At 49.6% G+C, this 21,691-nt stretch overlaps 1 protein-coding gene across 1 annotated transcript in view; it reads left to right on the forward strand.

Moving 5' to 3' along the window:
* Frmd4a (FERM domain containing 4A) overlaps positions 1-21,691 on the forward strand; it is a 194,090-nt gene that overhangs the window by 164,430 nt on the left and 7,969 nt on the right. The window contains exons 15-22 of the mRNA XM_042686012.1: positions 1,513-1,646; positions 6,201-6,323; positions 8,144-8,372; positions 10,396-10,452; positions 14,398-14,638; positions 15,467-15,640; positions 17,257-18,152; positions 19,520-19,616. Coding sequence (XP_042541946.1) covers positions 1,513-1,646; positions 6,201-6,323; positions 8,144-8,372; positions 10,396-10,452; positions 14,398-14,638; positions 15,467-15,640; positions 17,257-18,152; positions 19,520-19,616 — 1,951 coding nt within the window. The remainder of the gene's footprint in view (positions 1-1,512; positions 1,647-6,200; positions 6,324-8,143; positions 8,373-10,395; positions 10,453-14,397; positions 14,639-15,466; positions 15,641-17,256; positions 18,153-19,519; positions 19,617-21,691) is intronic.

The raw sequence follows: 21,691 nt of genomic DNA on the forward strand, positions 1-21,691 counted from the left end.
GGAGTTCCTCATTAGATTTTCCCATGTCTTCAAATGACTGATACGAAGAAAACCAGATAAAAATGTGCAATGCTTCCACCATCTTGCCTTGGATGGCTGTAGGCTGAGTGGGAAGCTCAGGGCAGTTGACACATGGCAGTAGAAAACCTGAACCATCTCAAAAAAGAGAGCCTGCAGTAATATCCGATGATACCTTTCGTGCGTGCAACACCATATGGACTTAGCATAAGAGAACCATGAGGTAATAGAGTCTCAGCATGGGCCATGCTTTTGCATGAGTTTGCTATTGAATTTGGAAACCTGCAAGTGCGTGAAGCACATCAAAATCCAGGAGTTTCAACTTACTTGGACACTTGGAAGGTAGTTTCAACAAAGAAACCTTATACAGGTGCTAGATTGTTTTTTTTTTCCCCTTACCAAGATGAGATATATTTTAATTATACCATCCAAATGTATGACTGATAACATTTATTTGCTTGTCCATTCGAGCTAACTGATTTGCTATTGGGTAGGCAAAAGAATGGTACATAGGATCAGTGTTGATTAGCAATAGGTGTTCAGTAATCGGTAATAGAGATTCTCAAAATCAAGTTCAAATGAACCAGAGAAAGAAAAGAACAAAATCTAAGTTAAAATGTGCTATTGAGAGTTCTTCATCGTCAGATCTGTGACAATCTAAGACACCCGGTATGGAAAGGAATATGAGCTTGCTGCTCAGAGGCTCTGTTTAGTGTGTGTGTGTGTGTGTGTGTGCGCGAGCTTTGAACTGTGATTCTCAGATCTCAGCCTCCTGATTAAAATTATAAGCATGAGCCACCAGGCCCAGCTCTAATTTATTTTTTCAGTAGAAGAAAAGGTCAAAAGAAAAGGCATAACTGGATGACTGGATGACTATTTTATACTTATTTACATTTTTTAAACTAAGTTTATGAGTACAATGCAGCTTTGATCAATGCCATCCTACATTAAATATTTATGATAAGCAGGCATAAGCTTTTCACCAAGTAAAAATAAACTAATTATAATAAAATTAGGTGGGTTTGTTTTTGACGCCATATCTTGCTAGACAGCCTCAAATTCATGATCCTCCTACCATGTCCAAGCCCTCTCCATCCCCCCCAAAAAAGAAAAAAAAACAGCATTTTTAAATGGACCAGAGAACATATTTTTTAAAAGTGTTAAAATTATTGACTTGCACTTTACTTTTCTCTCCTCATTGTGCAAAGCATATTAAAAATGGCTGGTGCAATTCCAGTGGGCACATGACATATCTTGAATCTTTTTGTCAGAAGTGTCCATTTTCCTGCCAGTCCTCTGACTCTCTATAAATTCCAGGCAGTGCTGGAATGCACTCCTCCTGCTCAGAAGGCCAAGCACCTGTTTAATTTCACACTCCCTTGGTTCCTCAGGATAAACCCCAGATCCACAGTGTGGGCTCCAGTTAAATTCATTACTGGTCCAGATGTGCGTCTCCCGGTCAGCTGGCCTAGTAACCCTGCTGTTTATTGACAGGTTCTCAGGAATCAGATAGCTCCCAGTCAGCCAAGAAAGACATGCTGGCTGCCTTGAAATCCAGGCAGGAAGCTCTGGAGGAGACATTGCGCCAGCGGCTGGAGGAGCTGAAGCGTCTGTGTCTCCGGGAAGCGGTAAGCAGTTAAACCTGTGTTGTCTGACGTCATCATCTATACCTATGGAAGGAAGGAAGGGTGGAGCCGGTTCTGGCAACCTCCAAACCTCTACCAGGTACTCTGGCACACACAGGAAGTAGATCTGGAGAGAAAATCACTTGTTATAATTGGTGCCAGCAGTCCCCTAACTGGGACCCTGCCAGAAGTCCAATGACAAGGCAGATGAACAATTCCTTTTCCATGCACGGAGGCTTATAAAACATTTCCTCTCGTGTCATTACCTCATTCGTTAGAGTGGCTTGACTCTATTTTTCCAAGAGTATCTATCTGGATTTATGGTTGGGGGAAGCGTTTGCTTTTCCTAAAGACATTTCAGATATCATTGTGGGTCTGCAAGGTTACAAGATGTGACTGAAATACTCAGTAATCCATTTTTTAATTAGGTTTAATATTTTAAAATTCTTTGGTACTGGTTCTGTTGCTTGAACTCAGGGCCTGTGCACTGTCCCCGAGCTTTCTTGCATAAGGCTAGCCACTCTTATCACTTGAGCCATAACTCTCTACTTTTGGCTTTTTTGGTGATTAATGGAGGTAAATGTCTCATGGACTTTCCTGCCAGTGCTGGCTTTGAACTATGATCATCAGATCTCAGCCTCCTAAGGTCACAGGCGTGGGCCACCAGTGCTTGGCAATGCTCAGGAAATCTTTTAAGTTCCCGACATAGTATTCTGGCATTTTGCTGGTTAATTGGAAATAAGATTCTCTTCATATGTCTGACCCCAGCTGGCTTTCAACTTTGATCCTCTGATCTCAGCCTCTTGAGTAGCTAGGATTACAGACTTTTTTTTTTTAATTTTTGGATTTTTTTGTGATTTTTTTTTTCAGTTGTAGGCCTTGAACTGTACGCCTAGGCACTGTCTCTGAGCTCTTCAGCTCAAGGCTAGTGCTCTTAAACACTCAAGCCACAGCACCACTTCCAGTTTTCTGGTGGTTAATTGGAGATAAGAGGCTCATAGACTTTCCTGCTCAGGCTGGTTTTGAACCATGATCCTCAGGTCTTAGCCTTCTGAGTAGCTAGGATTACAGGCGTGAGCCACTGGCACCCAACATTTTTAAATTTTTCAATGCAGTGTTAGTCTAGCATTATAAAACTTAGTCTAGCATTGTAGTCTAGCATTATGAATTGGATGTAAAGCAATGTCTCCTCTAGCTTCTATCTAGTCTCGTCTTCATTTTTATGAGCACGTAGTGACTTCTGCCATCCATGCCTATGTTTATTTGTGCCTGTGTTTACAATGTGCATTTGTACCTTCTTCTGTTGTGGACTGTATGGCTCTTGGTCACCAATGTTCAGGGACTTCAATGTTTAGTGTGCCTGTGTGTGCGTGTGGTGTGCTTGCACGTGGGCATGGGGAAGTTGCTATTCTGGGCGATCAGAACATGACACAGAGCTCTGTGGGTAAACAGTTCAGAATGGGAACTAGAAAGAGCTTCCCAAACAAAGTGTGAGCCCCCCAAATACTAATGCCTTGCATCAGGAGGGGGTTGTAGAATGAGATCACATTACACTTCAACTTGGCTTAATTATGGTCTGGATTGATTTAAACCAGAGCCCACTCAAAGCAGAACCACATTAGCACAAATCCATTGGAAATCTTAGGAAAGCAATCGTCCCAGCCAGGGGGAATGTGCTATGTGATACCGTTAATGTTAGCAACGATTTTACAAAGAATATGCTGGAACAATAGGAAAAAAAATTATATATATATATATATATATATATATATATATATATATATATATATATATATATGGGTTTCAGTGTCTGTCTTTAATAATATGTACAGCTTTGTTTTGTTTTTAATAAAAGAAAAGTCTCTAAACCCAGCAGTGAATCTCCATTAGAAAATAGAAGAAACATGTCCAGGCGAGGTGAGTGTGAGGCTTTTAACAGTCCCACGGTCTCGCCTCAAACAAAAACCAAATCAGAACACAGAGCTCCCACTTCGTACAACGTTGACAACACAAAATCCAACTTGAGCAGCAGAAGGGAAAAAAACCAAAAACCCAAAGGCAGCTACTTGTTCCTTTCTGCTTAACTCGCTCCCCTTTTAGCTCTCAGAAAAGTCAGGAAATCAGGGCTGAGCCCTGGAGAGCCAGGGCAGGCAGGAGGCCTAGTGGGAGCTTTGGACTTTCTATAAAGACATAAACCCAATGAAGGCGCCACGCACAGCAGTGCATTAAAGTTACCTCTCTGCCATGCAGCTCTGGTTACATATAAAATCAAATTAAATACCTGTGGAATCAAGCCTCAAACCCAGGTGACTTCAAGCCAATGGTGGAAAACCAGTAGCCCCATTTTTACCATATATTTTAAAACCACAAACCCTTTAGAGTTATAAACCCATGACACCATAACAACCTTTCCTCTCCTTTTTTCCTAAGTTTCAAGGCAGGAAAAAAAGAAAAGTCCTGACCATGTGGAACCCTCGATAGTTTGCATTCATTTATCGACAGCCTTGGAGGGGAACAGGATAAAAAGTTGCAGAATAGACACGTGACTGCTTGGGAGATATTTGAATGGCATTTTTTTTAAAGAATAAAAACAGAGACTGACATAGCAAAATGGTCTGTGCTCCGATAGTGGCCATTGTGCTCTGAAATGCTTACACAGAGGAATAAAAAAAAAAAACTACCAGGTCACTCCCAGTGATGTGGGTGCAGCAGGAAAGAGATGCAGGACAGCAGAGATGCAGGAGAGCCGATGGTGTGCGTCTCTGTGGGTACATGCACAAGCACAGCAGTACATCAGCACACAGCAGAATGAGAGAGGCCGCAGTGACCCCTCCCTGCGGTGGGATCCCCTGCCATTGGCTGCTAAGGACTGGATTGGCCAGCCCAAAAGCCTTTTCCTGGGATACTCGCAGTTCCCAGACACTGCTAAGCCCTTCCTGATCAGAGCAGCCCGCTGCGTCATTGTGTATATAGCATCTGCATTGGTTTAGGGCCAGACCTGGTCTTTGCTGGACATTGTCCTTGGCGGAACACAGTAGTTTTGGAGGTTACCTCTTGCAGTCCAGTCAGGCTAAGCCTCCACAGCCTGGGTCAGCTGCTTACTCCAGTTGATCTTTATTCATGAAGCCTCAATGTAGCACACTCATGGAGGGCCTACTTCTAATCCTGATCTACTTCATTCCTGAGATCTTGCACTGACCCTGGGTTGTTGTGTTCATCGGGGTCTGTCATTCTATCCCCGATAATTAGATCCCCAGAGCCCAAAGCACACACTCAACAGAATTACAGAATTCATTAGATACCTTGTCAGTGAAAATAGATTAACTTAAAACTCTTAATTTTACACACGTTAGTCTTTTTTTTTCTTTTTTTTTTTTTTTTTTGCCAGTCCTGGGGCTTGAACTGTCTGAGCCTGAGCACTGTTCCTGAGTTTCTTTTGCTCAAGGCTAGCACTACCACTTGAGCCACAGTGCCACTTCTGGCCTTTTCTGTGTATGTGGTACTGAGGAACCGAACCCAGGGCTTCATGCATGCTAGGCAAGCACTCTACCACCGAGCCACATTCCCAGCCCAGGTTAGTGTCTTTTTTTTTGTTTTTGGTCTGTTGTGGGGCTTGAGCTCTGGGCCTTAGCACTGTCCCTCATCTCTTCAGCTCAAGGTGAGTGCTCTACCACTTGAGCCACAGCATCACTTCTGGTTTTCTTGTGATTTATTGGAGATAGAGTCTCACGGACTTTCCTGCCCAGGCTGGCTTTGAACCGTGATCCTCAGATCTCAGTCTCCTGAGTAGCTAGGATTACAGGGTGTGAGCCACTGGTGCCCGGATTAGTGTCTTTTTACGTTCAGCCTATTCCTTGAGTATCTGGCCAGAGTGGAGTATTTACTGTCCATACTCAGTCTTTAAATTATGTAGTGCATTTTTTTCTGTGATTCACCATATAAATACCACTCCTCTTAAGAGAAATCACTTGAAAGAACTTTTCAACTGAGATATTGCAGGGGATATTTGATACAGGGCAGAGAACACATGGTTGGACTATGGAGTATGGCCCAAGCAAGTGCAAGGTCCTGAGTTCAAAACCCCAGTACCTCCCTTTCCTAGAAAGTCAGAGGACAGGGTTTAGAATAGAAAGTCCCTATAGATGGTATAGCTGCTGCATACTGGTTGTGTGATCTTGCCTGGCTGTGATCTTGCCACTGTGGGTATAGGGGGTTTCTAAGTAGATTGGCAAGTGAGTCGAATTGTAGTTGTGTTTAAGCCAGTCAAACTTTTATTTACTTTTGATAGAAATTGATTCTGGGGAAAAAGGAAAGAAATAATAATAATAAAAAAAACAACTTTCCAAAGTGCAGGTATTCTGTAGAGAAAAGAATGTCACACATTTTTATAGAGGTGAAATTTCATTTCCTGAAGTCTTATTTAGGCATAGACTTATTTATATATGGAATGTGTGTGTTGATGGGTGCGTGCATGATCGTGTGCGTGTAGCATCAATGCTGGCACACGTGCTGTGCGATGATTTATCACCGCTCTGAATGCTGTTTCCATACACACAGGAGCTCACTGGGAAACTGCCTGTCGAATATCCCCTAGATCCAGGAGAGGAACCGCCTATTGTTCGGAGAAGAATAGGGACTGCGTTCAAGCTGGATGAGCAGAAAATCCTGCCCAAAGGAGAGGTGCGGTGCCCTTCCCTTCCCTTCCCTTCCCCCTCCCTTAGGACCTCCAAGTTCTCTGCAAAGGTTTCTCCATTGCTTCCTAATACCAGGAGCTCGCCTTCGTCTCTTGCAGAGTGAGCTGGTTCCTTGGTATGTGGTTCTCTTAGGAGGATGACTTTGTTTACCTTTGGAGGCCTTTGGCTTTGGTTGAAGTTTATTTGTCTAACACTCTAGGCCAGTTGCTAGTGGCCCCCGTTAAGTTTGAGGGGAACATTCTGGGGATGCCTGTACCTCCTTGTCTCTGCAGTGGTGGCCCTGCCGCGGTGACTCAGAGTCTTACCTCATCGGGTCTGTGGAGGGGAGCAGGAGGAGAGGGAAAGGCAGGGCCTTGTCCCCAGGGGCACTGTTCAGAAAGGCCTGCCTTCCCCGTCTGAATTTACCTGGTTGCTGAAACTAGTGTGTATTCGGGCAAAAGGCGTGAAATCCATCCTGGACTCACGTGTCTGTATTTGGGAGAGACTTATTTCAAAAGGTTTTTTTTGTTTGTTTTTTGATCCTGTTTTGTCTGAACACTGGTGAGGGCCAAGACTGGAGAAATCAGTTTGGGGGGGATAGAGGCTCCCAAAACAAAACACTTGAACCTCTGATTGAGTAGCAAGTATCCAGCAGCAAGTATCATCCAGAAATGAAGGGCAAGTGGACCTTCTGCTCCAGGGTCTCCCCAAATCTCTTCTGAATAGTTACTCATTAACATGAGACCCAAGAGGGCAGGACTGAGCCCAGGGAACAGAATGGAGTGTACTTTCAGTCTTTTGAGAAAGCGATTGAGAGGAACATGGCTTCCTAGCGTGAGACATGGTGTGGACACAGAGAGGAGGACACTCAGGTGCCTGGGGTGGGGGTGGGTCCCTGGAAGTGCTAGGAAATCACCTAAAACTGCAGTCTCAGGTCCCCCAGGAGGCTGAGTGCACACCCACAATGAGGTCTGCCCAGGCCAGGTTTGCAGTGCTAGGGTTAAGTGAGTGATAGATGAGAAGCTGTCCCCTGGCCACTTTGGGGTCTTGGTTGTACTGTCTGTTGTGGGCTCCTGAGGGTTGGGCAGACTCCCATGAGCTCCCAGGTACCCAGCCTGCGACAGTAAAGAGGCGCAAATGTGAGCATCACAGAGCCGGCTCTCAGGGGAAAGAGAGGAAATTAAGGAGCGGACATCCTGATGCATTAAGGGGGGTCCTGCCTTTGCCTCCCCCCGTCCTCCAATCATGCAGAGGAACAGCTGTGCCACAGAGGCTGGCAGCAGACACGCCATCAACATGGGGTGGGGAGGGAACCTGGGGCACCTCTGACATCCTGGCCAAAGACAGGGGCTGAGCCAGGAGGGAGCTAGCCCAGAAAGAGGAAGGAAGGGGACCCTGAACACCATCCAAGTTGCTGAGGGAAAACTGGTTCTACCACCACCTACTCTGCAGGCCCCGTGTGGGGGCCAAGCCGGGCAGGGCTCCCTGAGCAGGCAGGTGTGTGGATGGCTGGGGCTTGTAAAAGCAGCCAGGTCAGTGAGGACGTGTCCCAACACGAGGGACACGAAAGTGTGACAGAGGGCAGGGGTGAGCTAACTCAGAAGACTGTTCTAGAAATCGGGCCACTTCCTGTGCCCCAAATGGAAGGAAAATGACAGCTGGATGAATGTCCCCAGGAGCCTTGTTCGAGGCGGGAGAAATGAAGCCAGGCAAAGCTTGGGAAGGGATTCAGGGTAGGATGGGGGGGTTGGAGCCCCACCCCCCATGTGCCATCTTCCATGATAGATGATGACTCCCCCCAAAATAAATGAATACAAAAAACCACAGGAAGCAGAGCTGGAGCGCCTGGAACGAGAGTTCGCCATTCAGTCCCAGATCACCGAGGCTGCCCGCCGCCTGGCCAGTGACCCCAACGTCAGCAAGAAACTGAAAAAACAAAGAAAAACCTCGTACCTGAATGCACTGAAGAAGCTGCAGGAGATTGAAAATGCCATCAACGAGAACCGAGTCAAGTCCGGGAAGAAACCCACGCAGAGGACCTCGCTGGTCATAGACGGTCAGTGCCAGCCCCTCCCACGGCCACATAGCGGCCACGTGCACACAGTGACAGCCCCGTGGGGGGAGGGGGAGGCAAGGGTCTCAGGACCTCACCTCTGATGTCTCCCCTGAAGGAGCAAGCAACACCCACACACCCCCCCCACTCCTCACCATGATCAGGGTGACTAGGCTAGCCCAGGCTAGGCCAGAGCTAACCCACTCCCTAACCCACCCCCACCTCCACTCCCACCCCTGCCAATCTCAGGGATCTGCCTACTCCTCTCCAAGGCTGGAAGGCAAGGTGGACAGCTTGTAGGATAAGCAAGTAGGGGACCACTCCCTGCTACCCTCTGGCCCCCCAATCTCCCACCCCAGGCTGATTGGGTGGCCAGGACCCTTCTAGCAAAAACTGTGACTTGGGAGGCCCTGGCTATCCCCTCAGATTGTCCGGAGCCCTGAACCCCCCATCTGGGCTTAAGGGTTTGGCTAATGATGTTTGGTAAATTCCAGAAGGAAATTCCCCTCCATCCGCCAACACACTTCGAGTCTCCCTAATGATCGTAAACTTTTTCTTTTCTCTTAAGTCCGCAGATTCTTGATAGCCTATGTGGAGTGTTCTGTATATACTTTTGCTCTAGAAAGGCAGAAGAATAGAAGTTTCCAAAAGGTTTATTGGGAGGGGGAGGGTTCTGGGTGGATGCAGCCTGGGAGGTTTATTATCCAGACAGGTCGGACAACTGTGAAGGGTATGCTGTGTCCCTGCATGGAGCGCAGAATGGTTAGGCATTATGAACTGCATGTTGGGTATCTTGTGCCACAATTATATATGTGTCTACAGCCTAAAATGTGGGCATACCAGGGAAGCAATGGCAGGCTGGAGATTCGGATCAGAACCTTCCATCCCCTTGCCCACATCCACCTGACAATATAAAGAAGTGAATTCCAATGGGAAGGCCATTAAAAAAAATCCTTTCATGCTCTAGGAAACTAGAAATGGCCATCTCTCTACTATCTCCACTTTCCCCAACTTTCTTACACACAGCCTTCTCTCGCTTACACCTCCTTTGAGGCCCACATCTGCCCCTCCAAGGCACTTGGACTTTCCAGCTCTGCGGAAAAAAATCCAAAAACCTGAGGCCAGCTCAGGTTTAAAAAAAAAAAAAAAAAGATAGGGAGACCCTATCTCAAAGAACAAGCCTGGAGTAGTGGCATAGATCCATAATCCCAGGTACCGTACTTGTAACAGGAGGATCATAGTTCAAGGCCAGCCCAGGCCCAAACCTGGTAACTAAAAAGGGCTGGAGGCATGGCTCAAAGCACAGGTCCCTGAGTTCAAACCCCAGTACCACTAAACAAAAAAATTAAAGATAAAACTCTAAACTTGGAATCTGAAGAGTGTAGCCCTTTGCTGACTTGCCAGGGAACAGAGCAAGTTCAGACAAACCCATCTTCCTAGGTTTACCTTAGTTTCCCCAGTGGAATTTAATTTATGTGAAATAAGGAGGATTATTTTACTGTCAACCAGTTGGGTGTGCTCGTAATTGAATGGTGTCTATAAAAATAAGCTTTAGAGAGACAGAGTCTGTACTTAGCAGGCATGTTTTCTCTCCTAATGACTTCAGTTTATTGAGAAACCATTTATTGCCATGTGAGCAAAACTTAAGTTCCCTTCTCGAGTTTCGCATTTGTGTCATAAATAGCAGTTGACTTCCTCTGGTGCAGTCAGTACATGCCCCGAGTTAGTGCTGGGACAATGATGTGCTTAGTGGGACCTGGCAGCCTTTATGTGATAGGAAAACGCTCTGCAGTGGTATCCCCTCAATCAGAACAAAACCCACAAAGGCGGGTGCCTTGTGCTCTCTGGGGTAGGGCCTGTCAAAACACCTCAAAGCACTGCCATTGTATTCCATGGATTCTTTCTTTGGCATTAGAAAGAGAAGGGGAAGGGGTGGTCATACACCCAAGTCCTTTTGTTCCCACAGAGGAACCAACCCAACCTCTTAGATTCAGCTTTACTTATTTGTTTATTTTTGGTCTTCTAGATGGAAATATTGCCAGCGAGGACAGCTCCCTCTCCGATGCCCTTGTTCTTGAAGATGGTAGGTTTTGATTTCTGGCTCTCAATGGAGGGATAGTGGTGAAGTCTGAGTTGTTGTGCATGCGGTAATGGAGACAGCCTTGGCTGAGGGGGAAAGCCAGGCCAGGTGGCAGCTGGATTCCTGCCCACATCCATGACTGAGTCGAAAGCGGGTGGGTGTTATTGATTGGAATCCTTTTAGAGTATTTCCTTTGGCCCGGAGGTAAAATGGGATTTAAAAGAAAAATACTAAACAGAGAATCTGTAGTTTGTGTATAGTTTCCTGTGGAGTATTCATGTCGTGGTGAGAGGTGGAAATAGATTTGGATCAAAAATCAACACAGAGTCCTGATGTCGGTAGTTCACACCTGTAATCCTAGCTACTCAGGAGGCTGAGATCTAAGGATTGTGGTTCAAAGCCAGCCTGGGCAGAAAAGCCTCCATGAGACTCTTGCTCCAGTTAACCATTCATAAACTCGAAGTGATAGAGCACTAGCCATGAGCAAAACAAACACAGAACCAACCAGAGTCTAGACTAGTTGGAGGGAAGAAAATCCACCTCTGGTACCTTCTGAGACAGCGTGGGGGGATGCCCTTTCCACATCTGGCCAGCCATGGACATTATCGACATTATCCTATTTCCATTAGATGCTCCAGCCCTGTCCCTTGGCAGTTTATCCCCTTTCCCCCAGCTCTGTACTGGGGTTTGAACTTAGGACCTCACACTCACTCAGCTTCCTTGTTCAGCTGGTGTGCACTAGCACTTGAGCCACCCAGCTTTTTATTGGTTACATGAAAATGGAGACTCTCAGACTTTTATGGCCCAGGCTGGCCTTGATCTGCCATCCTCCAGACCTCAACCTCCTGGGTAGCTAGGATGACAGGTAAAAGGCACAGCTGTGATATTTTCATAACGAGTCTTAGCAAAGCCACACCATCACCGTCTCCAGCCAAAGTTAAGAATTCCAAAACTCGGAACCATTTCTGAGTCTTGCTGTGGGTGTTAAACCAAATGATTAGGAGGGGGAACATTAATTACATAGAAATATATTAAGTGGCAGTTAATTTTTTTGCCCTCTGGGGAAACCTCAGGCAGGCAGTGATAAGTGGTTTTTCAGAGGGAAAACATAAAAGGCCTACCCAAGTCCTAGCAATAATGATAATTGCAATAATAATAGTCATTGCTCTTGATGTGGGGAACGTCTGGTGAGTTATTTACCCAGTCCTCTTGGCTCTACTTATTACAAGTCAGATTGGAATATTTTATTGTCTGCTTCATACATGGAGGTATATGGAGGCATCCAAGAAACAGAAATGCATTTTCTGTTCTGGTGTGTATGCGTGTGTGCGTGCGTGCGTGTGTGTGTGTGTGTGTGCGCGTGCGTGCGTGCGTGCGTGCGTGCGTGTGTGTGTGTGTGTGTGTGCGTGCGTGCGCTGATCCTGGGGCTTGAACTCAGGGCCTGACAGTCCCTGAGCTTTTGTGTTCAAGCCTAGCACTCTACAGTTTGAGCCATAGCTCTGCTTCTGTCTTTTCGGTGGTTAATTGGATATTAGAGTCTTATGGTCTCGCCTGCCCAGACTAGCTTCGAATCACAATCCTCAGATCTCAGCCTCCTGAGTAGCTAGGATAGCAGGCGTGAGCCACCGGCACCTGGCTAAGATTCATTTTCAGTGCCAAATGTCCAACCCTGTTATGACTTCCGGTGCCCCCATCTCTTCTGGGAAGGGAACAAGAACCAGTTAGTGAAGTTCTTTTGTGACAGAGGAGTGACCAGAGCAACAGGTAATGTTAGCTCGAGCGAGACATCAGTCTTGGTCATCCTTTCCTCCCCATGTTCCCAGGTCTCCAATATCCTGAAAGCGCCCTTGTGCCACTTTGTGTCCCAGACTCCCACTGCAGGGAAGGGGGGCTGGTCCTCCCCCTCCCCCTCCCCCTCTGCCCCTCGCTCTCCCTCTTTCCCTCTCCCTCTCAATCTCTGTCTGTCTCTGTCTCTCTCCGCATTACTGGGGTTTGAACTCAGGGTCTTACGCTTGCTAAGTAAATGCTGTTCAGCTTGAGCTGTGACGCTTCCCCCCATGCTCACCCCCTTTTTTTTTTCATTCTTTTCTGATAAGGTCTCACATTTTGTCCCATAGCTCAGATCACAGGCATGCACCACCACACCCAGCCCTCAGTTTCTAGACCTCCTGTATTGATTTGGGAGGCAGGGGGTGGGGGGCAAAGGAGGGGTGGGAGTGTATTTAGGCTTCTGGGTTAAGGGTTGAGAATGTCGCTGTGAAACCCCGTGCCTGCCTGGTGGTGGCCCCCCTCCACCCGTTCCCTATCCGTCCCCCATGCCCTCCCACCCCGCCTTACCCATGAACACAAAGGTCCTTCCTCCTCTGCCCCAGGATCTCATTACAAGACACAAGACATCTTTGCTGGTCCTCCCTCATCCCTCTCTCCTGTCCCAGCCCCAACCTGCCAGATGAATCATTCTGCAGCAGGATTTCCATCCTAACTATGTGACTCGCGCTTATCAACGACGTGCAGAGTTCTCCTGCAGTTCCCCTCTGCTTGCCTGCCATTCAGGTCCCAGGCAGTGCTCAGGGCTCCTTGCTTGTCATGGTGCCACCCCGAAACCCGGCCCCCTTGCTCTCTCCTCCCCCTTTTACCAGCCACTGCCCAGCTGGACTATGCCCACGGCTCTCACCAGCCATCACCACTGCATGCTCCGGCCCTGTGTCCTTCCTTCCTCTTCCCCATGGTGCCTTCCCCTGTCCAGCTGCAGCACTTCCTCTAAAAGTCTTCTACCTGCCCCACCGTGCCCATGGGAGATGGAGCAACCCCAAGGCCCTTCCTAAATGAAATTCCACCCACACAAGCCCAGAGATGTAACTCAGTGGTAGAGCACTTGTGTTGCTCGTGTGAGGCCCTGGGTTCAGTCCCAGCACTGCCAATTAATTAAAATATATCAGAACAGACTAAGAATATAGGTAGTTCTGGAATTAAAACAAACAAACAAAAAAAAGACTAAATAACTAGATCCATGGGCAGAGAATCATACTTGGTGGATATACATACATTTTCCCCCCTCCATTAAATGTCTCTTGAGCACCTGCTGAGTGTCCACACTCATTCCTGATCCTGAGGGCATCGTAGAGGGCGGAGCAGACAAAACCCTCCTGAAGCTTAAATTTCCCCCAAACAAACTTGATGTTTACTGTTTCTTTTTTTTTTCTTTCTTTCTTTTTTTTTTTTTTTTTGGGTCCGGTCGTGGGGCCTGAACTCTGGGCCTGGGCGCTGTCCCTCAGCTCTTCAGCTCAAGGCTAGCGCTCTACCACTTGAGCCACAGCGCCACTTCCGGCTTTTTTCTTTTTGCTTATGTGGTACTGAGGAATCGAACTCAGGGCCTCAGGCATGCAAGGCAAGCGCTCTACCACTGAGCCTCCTTCCCAGCCCTGTTTACTGTTTCTTAAAGTTACAAAGTAGGGGTTTAGCTCCATGGAAAGCCTCAGGTTCAATCCCACCACCATAAAAGAAAACAGTTACAATAAAGCCAGGCATGGTAGCACATGTCTATGATCCTAGCTAGGGGAAAAAAGCATAAGTAGGGGACTGCTTGATAAAACAACTTTAAAAAAGGGGAAAAAAAGGCTGAGGGCATAGCTCAAGTGGTAGAGTGCTTGCTAGAACAAGGCCCTGGGTTCAAGTCCCTGTACTACAAAAACAGGAGTTGTGATATACTAAATAGTAAGTACGTTCTTGCTGTGATTTGAAAGCTATTGGATAGAATTTAGGCTTTAATTAACAGGATTCATTCATTAAAAGGGCCACCTCTCCTCCCAGCTCATTCTGCTGGGAGTTTAGATCTGCAGAGTCCCAGGGCTCTCGGGGGACACAGGTGGAGCTTTGCCACGTGGCTCCAGCGTGCTGGTGGCAGTAGTGGGGTGACCGAGACTTGTCTTTCTTCCTGTCTCCATGCAGAAGATGCTCAGGTTACCAGCACAATATCCCCCTTACAGTCCCCGCACAAGGGACTCCCCCCACGGCCGCCGTCCTCACACAACAGGCCCCCGCCTCCGCAGTCCCTGGAGGGACTCAGGCAGATGCACTATCACCGCAGCGACTACGACAAGTCCCCCATAAAGCCCAAGATGTGGAGCGAGTCGTCTCTGGATGAGCCCTATGAGAAGGTCAAGAAGCGTTCCTCCCACAGTCATTCCGGGTGAGTCGGGCCAGGAGGCCCAAAGCAGGTCACTGCCGACATTGCCTGTCCTTGTCCACGAAGGTGGCCAGAGCTCACCTACAGACCCCAAGTCCTCCCCCCACATAGTCCTCCCCCCACATAGTGCTCCCATAATGCTCCATAGCCTGGCTTTGCCTTTCTGTGCTCACAGCGCCCTCTGCTGCCCACTCGGTCGAGGCGCAGGGAAACTGGCAGGCCTGGCTCACACTCAACCTGCTGGCAGATGGCTTTAACGTTGTTAAGTTCCACGGGAGATCTTTAGGCAGCACAGTTCCAAGATGGCAAAACGAGAGGCCACTCACAGGAATCCCAAAGCGGTGCGAAATCCAAAACCGTCTTCCGGCAGAGTTGTAGAGCCAAGCTGCTGCAACCTGAGCTGCGCATTATCAGCTCATTCCTTGGATAATATTGTAGACAGCGTTGGGGTTCTGGGGAGGTTTTTTTGGAAGGCACTTCTGGTTCAAGTCTGTGTTTTTCTCATTTCCGTTCATTACACACCCTATAAAGACCTGGGGGTGGAAGGCTCCAGAAATAAAGACATAAAGGGAAGGCTTCATAGAATAGAGAGATTGTCTAGGGAGAGTCTGTATCTGCTATTGACTGAAGGGGGGGAGTAGGGACAAGCCCCCCTCACCCCACACCCCATTGCTGGAGAAAAGGCAGCGATCCGGAGGGGAGAAAGGGAGTCCTGCACCAGCCTCCCATCCATCCCGGGAGCTCTGCACCCCACGTTGCTCAGGCCCGCGGGTAAAGGTGCCTGGCTGTCGGGCAGGGGTGTGGAGCTTGGCTTGCCTGCTTGGTCCTCAGCAGCCACAAGCGCTTTCCCAGCACGGGGAGCTGCGCCGAGGCCGGCGGCGGCGGGGGAAGCGGCTCCTTGCAGAACAGCCCCATCCGAGGCCTCCCGCACTGGAACTCGCAGTCCAGCATGCCCTCCACGCCAGACCTGCGCGTCCGGAGCCCCCACTACGTCCATTCCACGAGGTGAGTCCTCCGGCCCTCCGCACCTCGCCTTGGTCTATAGCGAGGCATGGTGAACCCCTAGCCGTGGCCAAAGGACAGGTGAGCTGGAATCCGGCCTGAGCCAGTAAGACGAGGTCTCTTTGTAAGTGAAAAAAGCTTGAAAACCAGAGCAGTCAGACTACGTTAGCCAAGAAATCTGACAGCCCCCTTTGCACATCTAGGGACACGGGGCGTCCACTAGGGGATCCCCAGGCTCCTGGATCAGCGTCCTCAGTGGACTTGGAGGCAGGAAAGCTGGTTAACACCGGAAGTGGGGAATCCCAATCACCCTTGCACTGACCTTGATTTATTTGATAGTATGCCCAGGATTATTTCAGACTGGCTTTAATGCTCCAGATATAAATTAACAGCAAGTAAAACAGGCAAAAAATTAAGCTTCAGTATATTGCATCCATCTTCTCAAACAGAAGTAAAGCCAGGTCATGGAAAGTCCCTTGCTGGGGGCCTCCAGTGGGGGCTTGAGTGGTGGAGGAGCCACCGTTGACTTCTTATCCCCAGCCTTGGGTACCATCATCTGTCCAGTGAGACAGGGCCACTGATGGAGTCAGGTAGCGGGGACTGTAGACAGCTCCACATAGGGTGAGTATTTGTACCATCTGTGGGGGGGGTGGGGGGTGGGATTGTGCTCCACCAAGCTTCCAGCGTAGAGTCTTCACGGGAAATGGTCATCAGTTTGTGTGGGTTTGGGAGTGATTTGTTTTAATCATATGAAAGGGTCTTTGTAGGAGCGTTGGTTTGGGTTTGGGTTTGGGGGGGGGGGTTAGTTCTGTCTTTTGAACCCAGGGCTTATACCTGCTAGGTAGATACTCTACCCTTTGAGCCATGCCTCTAGGCCTTTTTGCTGTAGTTTGTTTTTCATAGGGTCTTCTTCCTTTGCCGGAGCCAGTGTCTGATTAGCATCTAAACTTTGCCTCCTACCTGGCCAGGATTATAAATATATACCACCACACCTGGCCTTTTGTTGTTGTTGTTGTTATCTTTGCTCTTTTATCCTACAAAGATGACATTTTAAAAAAGGGTTTCTATAACACCAACAATATTGATCTGCTAGTTCTCTTCATATCTAGAACATTATTATGCACCTTAAAAAAAAAACAAAAACCCTCTAGTTGGGCACCAGTGGCTCAGGCCTGCAATCCTGGCTACTCAGAAGGCTGAGATCTGAGGATCACAGTTTGAAGCCAGCCTGGGCAGGAAAGTCTGTGAAACTCTTATCTCCACTAAACTACCAAGAGAACTGGAAGTGGCACTGTGGCTCAAGTGATAGAGTGCTAGCCTTGAGCAAAAGAAGCTCAGGGACAGCGCCCAGGCCCTGAATTCAAGCCCCAGCGCGCACACACACACACAGAGAGAAACTAGATATTGGCATGTACTTTTTAGAGGACTGCATGTCCTAGCTTCTGGCCCTCTGCCAGGCCCCACCCTTAGGAACCCAACTCTTAACTCCTGGTTCTGCCGTTGCTGGGCGCCCGCGTGGGTTTTGTGACCACCTCCCTGAGGCTAGGAGGGCCTAGGAAGTGGGGATTCCCCTGCACACGCAGGGGTTCCCATGGACCCAAACCTCGTCTTCCCCGCAGGTCGGTGGACATCAGCCCCACGCGGCTGCACAGCCTCGCTCTGCACTTTAGACACCGGAGCTCCAGCTTAGAGTCCCAGGGCAAACTCCTGGGTTCGGAGAATGACACGGGGAGCCCCGACTTCTACACCCCGCGGACTCGTAGCAGCAACGGCTCGGACCCCATGGACGACTGCTCGTCGTGCACCAGCCACTCGAGCTCCGAGCACTACTACCCGGCGCAGATGAACGCCAACTACTCGACGCTGGCGGAGGACTCGCCGAGCAAGGCGCGGCAGCGGCAGCGGCAGCGGGCGCGCGCGGCGGGCGCGCTGGGCTCGGCGAGCTCGGGCAGCATGCCCAACCTGGCGGCGGCGCGCGCGGGCGCGGGCGGCGCGGGCGGCGGCGTGTACCTGCACAGCCAGAGCCAGCCCAGCTCGCAGTACCGCATCAAGGAGTACCCGCTGTACGTGGAGGGCGGCGCCACGCCCGTGGTGGTGCGCAGCCTGGAGAGCGACCAGGAAGGCCACTACAGCGTCAAGGCGCAGTTCAAGACCTCCAACTCCTACACGGCCGGGGGGCTGTTCAAGGAGAGCTGGCGCGGCGGCGGCGGCGGCGGCGGCGGCGGGGACGAGGGCGACGCCGGGCGCCTGACCCCCTCGCGATCGCAGATCCTGCGGACTCCGTCGCTGGGCCGCGAGGGCGCGCACGACAAGGGCGCGGGGCGCGCGGCCGTGTCCGACGAGCTGCGCCAGTGGTACCAGCGCTCCACGTCCTCGCACCGCGAGCACTGCCGCCTGTCGCACACCAGCTCCACCTCCTCCGACAGCGGCTCCCAGTACAGCACCTCCTCCCAGAGCACCTTCGTGGCGCACAGCCGGGTCACCAGGATGCCCCAGATGTGTAAGGCCACGTCAGGTGAGAGGGCGCGCCCCGGGGGGAGGGGGGAGGCGGGGTCCTTAGACCTGGTGGGGATCATCCCTAAGGGGGGGGGGTGCGCTTGGATGTGGGGGTGGCAGGCCGACCTAGTCGGGCCCCCTTTGTTTTAGTTAGTTATGGGGCTTGAGCTCAGGGTCTGGAGCTTTTCTGCTTAAAGCTAGCACTCTGCCACTTTGAGCCACTTCTGGTGTTTAGGTGGTTACTTGGAGATTGGGGGGGGGAGGGGTGTCTCATGGCCTTTCCTGCCCAGGCCAGTTTTGAACTTCAACCCTGGGACCTCAGCCTCCTCCTGAGTAGCTAGGGTTACAGGTGTGAGCCACCAGCGCCAGGCTTAGAAATCTAAGGGTGCTGGATGAACTCCGTTCCTCAGGGTTTATCCAGCCCGAGGTGCCCCCTCTATTCTGGTGAGGAGGGATTAGAGGTTAAACAGGCAAGCTACAACTCTGCCAAACCGCAGAGGCCGGAACAGAACCAAGTGAGTGGATCGTGGAGGTACCATGGATTTTATGGTCCTGCAGCCTTCTTCCCAGTCCTCCTTCCTCTAAGTACCGTAAAGCAGTGTTCCAAGGCTGAGGCTGTACCTTCTGTGTACAGCTGAGCGGCAGGACCATCCATGACACTACCAGGGCAGACAGAGATAGAAAAGCTTATGTCCTGTCAACAGCACTCCTCAAGTTTGGCCGCCAGTCTTTTGGCATGTGTTAAAAAAAAACGTTCGAGAAGCCATGTCTATGATTGAGGAAAAGGATGCCATTTCCAAGAGAGCAAAGACTGCATCTACTGGGATTGCCATCCACCACTTCCCAGTGGACTCCTGTGGCCTGTCAGTAAATGGGGAGTATGTGGCTGAGTTATGAAGGTGCTGCCCATTTAGGCAGTGTTAAAAGTTAACAAATGGCAACCTGAACACACCTCAGAAGTCTGCAGAGAATAGGTGGAGAATCTTTCTGGCAGCTTCTCTGTCCCAGGGAGTCCCAAGGCAGAGGCTCCTGCTGTCCACAGAGCAGGCATCCCTGCATGAGCTCTGCCAGGCTCTCCCTCAAAGGGCCTTTGCTGCCTTTACCATAGAAACCAGACCCCTCCGGGGGATGGCTCCCGTGGCAAAGTGGGAACTTGGGGTCCCAGATCAGCCCAAGTCAGAATGGAGGCACCTGGTTTGGTGGATGTACAGAGATGTTTGTGCACTGTGATTGTGCTGTGGGGTCACCAAGACCCTGCCAAAGGGGCTGTAGCCTGAATCCCTGGCAATGGGGCCCCATGCTCAAAGGTGCAGAGGCCATGTCCCGAGCTCCTTCACCTGGTCTCAGCCATGTCCTCTCCCTCTTTCCCACTCCCTCCGTGTGCAGCTGCCTTACCTCAGAGCCAGAGAAGCTCGACGCCGTCCAGTGAGGTTGGAGCCACCCCCCCAAGCAGCCCCCACCACCTCCTGACCTGGCAGACGGGGTGAGTGTTCCCTCCCTGCCGCGCCTGGCTCTTCTGCATTCTAGGCCATGTCTGAACATTGTCAATGGGAGACCCTAGTGATGCAAGACATAGGAGCAAGCAAGTTAGCAGGGCTCATGATGGGGACATGGCTTTGTTTCCAAAGAAACTTCATGAATCACTCACTGACCCCTTCTACCTCTGTCCTCTGTTCTTTATGGGGGTGAGTTCTGTACGTATGCTTTCACAGTAGGTCATGAACCCCACCTTCACCCCCCTCCCCAGAATGTGGGGAGGGGAAACAGGAAATATTGCATTCCTCTGGTCAGAATTCCAGACATCTGGCTTGGGTTCTAATGATAACCCAGGCCAACCGGAAGTGCCAGGCCAGCCCTCCCTGAATGGTGCCCCCGGCATCTGGCACATGCTTCTCAGTACATCGGAATGCATCTGATGGAAAAAGGCTCTGTCTGCACTGAGCACTTGTTCTTTATGAAGAAGTAAAGCGAGTCAGGTGCCTTAAGACCTTCAAGTAAAGGCTGGGCCCAGCACAGTATATGAAAGCAGGAGTCAGTTCTTTTTTTGGGTGGTGTTAGGTGTCCTCCTTGAGCGTTATAACCTGTGGCCGGGTAGGACGTTCTCACCCATGCCTCCAGCAGGTGTGAGTGACCTGCTACCTGCTCCTGTCTCCAACCTCAGCGAGTTTCTGCTCTGCTGGAGATGGGGGAGGGGTGTCTGGAAAAATCTGATTGCTGGCTGGGAGATGAATCTCCACAGTGTCGAGCAGTGATTTTACCCGGGCTTCCCGGAGCCTTTGTTTTGGATGGAGGGACTGCTCACACTTCATGAGCACTTGCTGGAAGTTCACAGGCTTTCTCAGCTCCTAGAATCCAGGCTGCATGCATTGCGGCAAGGGGAAATATCTGGATTCTTTGGCTTTAAGGATGAGGCTCAAGGAAACTAAGTGCCTTGACCCCCCGAAACTTCTTCCACCCAGCTGGTGGATCCCAGACCAGGAGCCCAAGCCTAGGGGCAGAAGCAGCAGGCTGCTTCCACAAGCCCTCCTACTAGGTGATTGACAGATGGTTTGACTACCCCTGCCCCGTCCCGCTCTACCTCTTAATCTTAAGAGAATGTATTGTCTACCCTTGCTACTTAGTTGTGTTTGATAGTAGCTACCCCTGTGTCTTTATTATGAATCATTTGCAAACTCACTTACATACCATTTCACTCCAGCCCTAGGCTCTCTCTGGACAGGGCTTACAGTCCAAGTCTCCCCAAGATTAATTCCCAAGAGACAGCCTCTGTCTCCCTTCAGGGGCTAAACCATCTCATCCAAATAGAACACTTCTCTCTGGATCCTCCAGCACTTCCAGATCATGCCCATCTTGCCTGATCCAAATATATGCCAGTGTGTTTGACCATAGGCTGGGATTTACAAGGCTAATCACTTAAGTTAGACCTTACTTTGGTTTTTGAAGTCGGCTGTTTTGCCAGATTGGATTGAGTGATTATTCACAAGCAATAGCTGCTCTCTGAAGATAATGATTTTTTTTAAAATAGCATGCAGGGAACACTGCCAGTGCTACCTACCTTCCCAAAGCCACACAAATGGGGATGGGCCGTTCTGTATTGCTTACGTTGTCACTGACACGTGGGTGATCAGTGGGTCCTTCCGGTGTGCTAATGAGCTACTAATCATGTGTGTCAAACGCCTCTTTCTAACATAACCTCTCTTCTCTTCCTCTTCTGCTTTCCTTTGTTCAGAGAAGCAACAGAAAGCTCACCCATCATGGATGGGTCTGAGTCTCCAACTCACCAAAGTACTGATGAATAGAGGTATCGTAAGGGAACGTTTTGTTCTTACTGCTCATGAGTTTGTGATCCCAGGTGCGCTGCACATGTGCTGTCACGGTTTCCAGAAGGAAACATCTGAGTGGAAGCCATTACGTCTTCTTTCTAGACAATGTGGAACTATCCATTTGTATGTGTGGTTTTTATCATCAGATGTTGGATATTATTAATGCTACTTCCTAGAAAGATTCCCAATTAAGTGTCCGTGAATATTTTTCAGTGGCTCAGTGAGCAGTGTTGGA

Source organism: Dipodomys spectabilis, unplaced genomic scaffold (assembly GCF_019054845.1).
Source record: "Dipodomys spectabilis isolate Male_0828 unplaced genomic scaffold, ASM1905484v1 ptg000096l, whole genome shotgun sequence".
NCBI classification, from domain to species: domain Eukaryota; kingdom Metazoa; phylum Chordata; class Mammalia; order Rodentia; family Heteromyidae; genus Dipodomys; species Dipodomys spectabilis.